We start from the raw sequence: 6,000 nt of genomic DNA on the forward strand, positions 1-6,000 counted from the left end.
GATCTAATGGCACAAAATCCATGGTGGATTGCACAACACCAAAAGATAAAACATTAAGGGACATTGAAATTGGTCTTCAGATGATTCAGATACTCAGTTCAGTTGATTCATCATAAATTAGCTCCAAGATGAGTCAAAGAAGGTCAAAACCAAATATTCTCTATGATTATACTGCGGAAGACACAAAGAAAAGTGGGTGAGACAGATTAATTGCCCAATGAATGTATCTGCTAGTCTGTTCTGATGTATTTATCTGAAAAAAAAAATTTAAGTACTATTAAAAAAATCCCCAAATTAAAAATAAAAACTTCCAAATTAGTCCCAAGTCTCTGTTCCTCAAGAGGAATCTGTAAAAGATCACTTCTAAGAAAAGTTTTGTATCACTTGACATTTAATTTGAAATCATTTATCTTCAAGTCAGCAACAATTAGGTGCTACTATCAGCCATTCATCATGAATTGCAGAAGAATATATTTCCCTCAGAGGACAGACAGCAGTGCTTTGCATGAAGCAAGTCAAGGAAAACCAATACAGTTGAGAGAAAATCTGTTAAAAATAAACGTCCTTTACTTGTCCCCTAATAATGCACCTAAGTTATATATAGTAGTACCCCTCCCTTATCTGTGGGGCATACATTCCAAGAGCCCCAGTGAATATCTGAAACCAGGGATAGCACCTATACTATGAATACTGTGGTTTTTTTCCTGTACATACATACCTATGATAAAATTTAATTTATAAATTAGGCACATTAAGAGATTAACAATAGCTAATAATAAAACAATTATAACAGTATGCTATAATAAAAGTTATGTGAATGTGGTCTCTCTCTCAAAACATCTTATTGTACTAAATTCACTTTTTTGTGATGATGTGAAATGATAAAATGCCTATGTAATAATATGAAGTGAGGAGAAAGACATAGGCGTTGTGATGCAGTGAGGCTACTATTGACCTTTTGACACTAAGTCAGGGGAGGAGAGATCTGCTTCCAGACCATGATTGACAGTGGAAAGCAAAACCTTGGGTAAAGGGGCACTACAGGTATCTCTCACTTTCTGAAACTCTACATTTTCCCACTTTGTTTTCATGAAAGTGAAAATCCTCTTCTGATTTTTTTTCCATTATGGAAAACAGGTGCTAATGTAGGTCTTTCCTTAAAGCGAAGTGACATTACATGAACTTTTGGAAAGTGGAGAATACTCTTCACTTTCTGCCATTTTGGCTTACAAAAGGGTTCACAGGAATGTTTTACTTTCAGATAGTAAAGTATACTTTCAGATAGAGGGAAAACCTGCACCTTAGTGGTATCATTGTTCTGGTCCCTGTATCATACAAAAGTGGCACTATGCTAGCCAAATTCTAATAAATAAGCTTCTGTACTTAGCACTGTGTTGTCAGAGAAAGGGGAACATCCGAAATACTTGTATTTCCATGGGACTAAACAGCATATATGACTGATTACAGCATGTATGACTCATGAGACAGGCAAACTGCAGTTGGTATGTTCAACTGGAGTTGAAAATAGTGACACAGTCACTTTTTAATTGCATGAGAGTTTGGATCTAAGCAAATTATATCACTCCATTAACCCTACCTAAGGGAACCAATACGGAATTAACAGGAGATAAACATTTTAGAAAGAAATATGTATCTGTCACTACCTGAGCAGGTGAATTTCAAGAAGTTAACTTTAGAGAAACTATACAAAAACCCTAAAAGAAAAAGTAGTTTGGGGATGAAGAGGAAGAAAGAACAGTTATAGGAACTTTATATATAACTTAAATGTAAATGTAACTGGATCCATATGCAACATCATTATTTGAAGGTCATGGGAACAGAATTTAGAAGAAATTATCATTTTAATATAAGGAATTAGCCTCAAGTGGAGATTTGAGTGTGTAGTAAAGTCAATTTTTTGGATGGAAACGTGCTTTGACCCTATCCTATGTGTAATGCTGCCTGAAGCTTTTATTTATGTGGTGATGCTACATATGGCTTCCAAAGTGGATAGTTTATTATCTTACTCATAATGGATTTCCCACACTGAATAAAGTTGGTTCCTTACAAGCTGATGATCCAATGTGTTTGTTTCCATAAATAGTTAATTGAAATAAAACTATTATGCTTTTCTCAGGGTTTTAATCATTTTAGGGGTATCTCTTTCCATTCATGAGCTGTGGTAGAATACTATCAAAACTATTATTTATTAATTAAAGGTTTCATATGAAAGAAACTAGCAGTACAAAAGAAAGTGAGAGAAATAATTGCTGCGACTGCTCCAAGCAATTTTGACTTGTCTGAATAAGAGACACAATTTTATTCTACTTGGTTGTGTAGACAATTCCACTTTCTGCTAGCATCCTTTATTCAGTCCCTGGCCCAATCAATGTATTAGGTCACTGGGCAGTAGAATTCACTGAGAATGGTGGCTAAATTAAGTCCATTTTATTTAATGCCTAAAATGACTCTGACATTGTTTTATATTTTGAAAGTTGTCTTGTGTGTGTGTGTTTAAATCACGTCAGTGTATGGGTCTACTTTTTAGGAGAAGCAAGGGAAAGAAAGATCAGTTATTTTTGCTGAAAGCAGATTATGGTCCTCTCCTAAAATTACGTATTATAGTGACTTGGCATTGAGTTGGACATTCTTAATATAGAACATTGTAGAATGACATTTAAATGATATACTAAAAACAAGACAAGTTAGATATGTTTGAATATAAAATACAAAGACAAATGAAAGAAAACGTCACTTGGGCAAACAAGATCTGAGTTAATAGAATAATCTCTCCCTTTCAAGATGTGTACCATGAAAATAACAGTGACAAATGTGATTTAAAATACATTTCTGATTTGAAATACAGAAGTAAATGTGCTTGGCAGAGTGTTCATTTTATTGTCAGCTTGTAAGGGTTGTCCCTGGAAGACTGTTCCCACAGTGGTCCTAAAGCTTTGAAGTTGTCCAATTCTAGACGCTGCTTCATGGTTTCTCTGGTCCCCTTGTACTGTGCTATATCTGCACAAACCCATCATGGAACACAATCTCCTTCCTAACTGACAACCACTAATTTGGGGAAAATTCTTGCTATTTATGATTTGCCAAACAATCTACAAATGGAAATGGAGTCTGGAGACTGAACACTATTGGCAACTTATGAAGTATTAATAAAGAAGCAATGATGAGAAGCAAGCGATGCTGACTCTCGCATTTCGTTCAATCTGATTCTGCATATATATTAATAATGATGCACCCTATGGATGCAACTTCATGTTTATAACACTTTGGCCATTGGCAGCCTGGTGCACCTGTGTTTTCCATGCCTTCCCATCTGCTGCCTATAGTCATTCAGATTCAGGTGACGGAAATGTTTTAGATAAAAGTTAATTAGCCTGCACTCTGCAGATCAAATCTCTATAGTTCAGCATTAAATAGCAATATTCTGGGCAACTGCTGAAAGTAACGGGTGCCCGGCCTTCCTAAGATTAAAAATGTAAGATCCATTTTTCTAGAAAAAGAAACCTTTAGTGCTCTCTTGATATTTTATGCATAGATTCTATCAAACTTTTCACTTGTATTTGGCCTTACTCATTTGAGCTTTTACCTCTGTTTATATATATCAAAAGTGGAGGAAGAGAGATTAGAAAATTTTTTTTCAGCCAAAGGGATAGTAAAATGATATACAGTCAGAAATTCTCCAGTGTCTGAACTCTTTTATCAACACACTGACCAAAACTTTCCTTAGTTTCTCAATCTTTAACATGAGGCCAACAACAATTACCTACTTGTTTCATAAATACTTTGTGCAAGGCTAAATTTAGCTTGATATTTTCATAAAAGTAATGAGCAAAATGCAGAAAACTCCTATTGCTGAAAGGACTCTGCCCTCAGGTCCTCAATATCACTATCTTCAACAGTAAGTTCACAAATAGCTTCTTTTCTTGAAAATATATTCAATTTTTTAACCCCTAAGAAATGGAATCATTAGATTTTTTTTTTTTATTATTACTAGATAATTGAGACAGAAATGGCTCAACACAGCAACTGCATACAACCAGTCTCTGAGCCCACATCACACAGAAAGAAGATAGGGGAAAACAAACAAACAAACCAAAAACCACCAATCCCAAATGCGTTCCTCCCATCCATTCAGATATTTTTAATGAATTCCAATGCCTAAGCCTAATTAACCACATATCTTTACCGGTTGCTTCCGTAGTAGTTGCAGATTTTCTACTGACTGACTCAAAGGAATTCTGAGGAAGGTTTTCTTCCTTCCACCCCCGCCCAAGCCTCAGGCACACCTTCCACAGGAATCGGAGCAGATGCAACGTTTCCCGCCATGTGCTCTCAATTCCTCTAGGGAATGAAAGGCTCTAGCTTTGCCTGAGATCTTCCATCCCCACCCCACCCCCCACCCCAGCGCTAGTCTTTAGAACCTCTATTGCTCTCCACGATCCAGAACTTTGAGTTCTAACTTCCCTCCAGCATCCACTAGGGTTGCTCAGCTGGTCAAAACAGGAGGATTTTTTTCGCTTATTCCCCCCCACTTCCTTTCTTCCATCTGCTACCCCTACCTCTCATTTTCTTTCCATCCGCACTTAAACTGTCTTATTTTACTTTTACTGAGGTCCTTCTACCAACCATCTACGGATATGGTCCGACCCCTATAACATTATCAAAGTTGTAAAGCCCCAAGTCCCCCCTCCCCTCCACAAGGTCCCGGCCCCCAAGCGGCGTCCCCACTCCTCTCACCTGACTCTCCCGCGGAAACTCGTGGCGCACGATGCTGATCACTGGAATGTGCAGGACAGAGCTGACCAAGTCGAGCTCCATCATCTCGCCCTGGCTCTGGGGGAAGGCGAGCAGCGCCGACACCCCCTGCACGACCACGGTGTGGCACACGCTCTGCAGAAAGGAGAAAGGGTCACTGCTCCACGGCGAGCTTGGGGAGGAGAAGGGCAAGAGCGGCAGATCGCCCAAGCCCGCCTCGATGGCCATCACTACTTCCAAAGACAGGTTGTAGGGCAGCAGCCCTTCCACGCGGTTTAGGTTGTCCACGGCGAAGAGGAGGGCGTCCCGAGGCCACAGGGTCTCCGCCGCGGCGCCCTCCCCCGGCTTCCGGGCGCGCGGCGGGCCCCGGCCGTGCAGGGCGCTCCCCAACCAGCGTGCGCCCGGCGAGGGCGCCGGGGGTCGCCAAGTCCCTGGCTCGGGCTCATCCCGCTGGGCGCCTGCTCGGCTGCCGTCCAGAGCGCGGCTGGCGGCGCGGGGGGCCGTGGTCCAGGGCTGCAAGTGCACCGCGCCCACCCTCACCGCGTGCCCGATGCGCTTGAGGATCTGGCAGGGCTGCGGGTGCGAGGAGGATCCGGGCACCCCGGCCAGCACCAGAGCGCAGGGCGGCGGCAGCAGCAGACAGACCCTGCTCAGCAGCCACCACAAACTCAGTCTCCTCATTACTGAGACCCGCAGGGAGAAAGCGCGCCCCCTCGTGCGCCCGGCTCGCCCCCCTGCAGCCGCTGCCTCACGTCTCCGCCCCCAGGTCCCGCCGGCGGCTCACTCCTCGCGGCGAAGCGCTCCCAGGAGCCGAAGCGGTCCCCGGGCCATCCAAGTGGGAGCCTAGCGCGCCCAGGTCCCCCCGCCGCGCATCCTCCGCCCGCCCGGTCCCTGCGCGGAGCCAGGCAGGCGGGCGGGCCGGCGCCGGTCACCCGCGGCTTGGACGCCCGTTCTCTGCCCGCCCCATCTGCAGGGCGGCTCGGGCACTGCGTCCGGCCACGCGGGGAGGTTGGGCTGAGAGGCGGCCCGAGTTCCTAGGGGCCAACGCGACCCAGGAGGCGATGCGCTCACTTGGATTCTTTTCTTTCCCTTTTCTGCCCGGGCGAGACCCCCTTATTTCCTTGGGGTCGCTCAGGAGAAGGCGTTCACGCCCGGGGTGCGAAAAACAAGCCAAATCGTCCTTGCTCCGCCGTCGGCCACCCTCCGGCGGGGCCCCCCAGCGCTGGC

General features: G+C 44.0%; 1 protein-coding gene across 1 annotated transcript in view; it reads right to left on the minus strand.

Annotated features, from left to right (window-relative positions):
* The window catches only part of GRIN3A (glutamate ionotropic receptor NMDA type subunit 3A), a 169,094-nt gene extending 163,640 nt beyond the window's left edge, over positions 1-5,454 (minus strand). Inside the window, exon 1 of the mRNA XM_049635284.1 lies at positions 4,756-5,454. Within this exon, the coding sequence (XP_049491241.1) occupies positions 4,756-5,454 (699 nt within the window). The remainder of the gene's footprint in view (positions 1-4,755) is intronic.
* Positions 5,455-6,000: the final 546 nt, after the last annotated feature.

This window comes from Panthera uncia, chromosome D4 (assembly GCF_023721935.1).
Source record: "Panthera uncia isolate 11264 chromosome D4, Puncia_PCG_1.0, whole genome shotgun sequence".
Classification (NCBI taxonomy): Eukaryota; Metazoa; Chordata; class Mammalia; order Carnivora; family Felidae; genus Panthera; species Panthera uncia.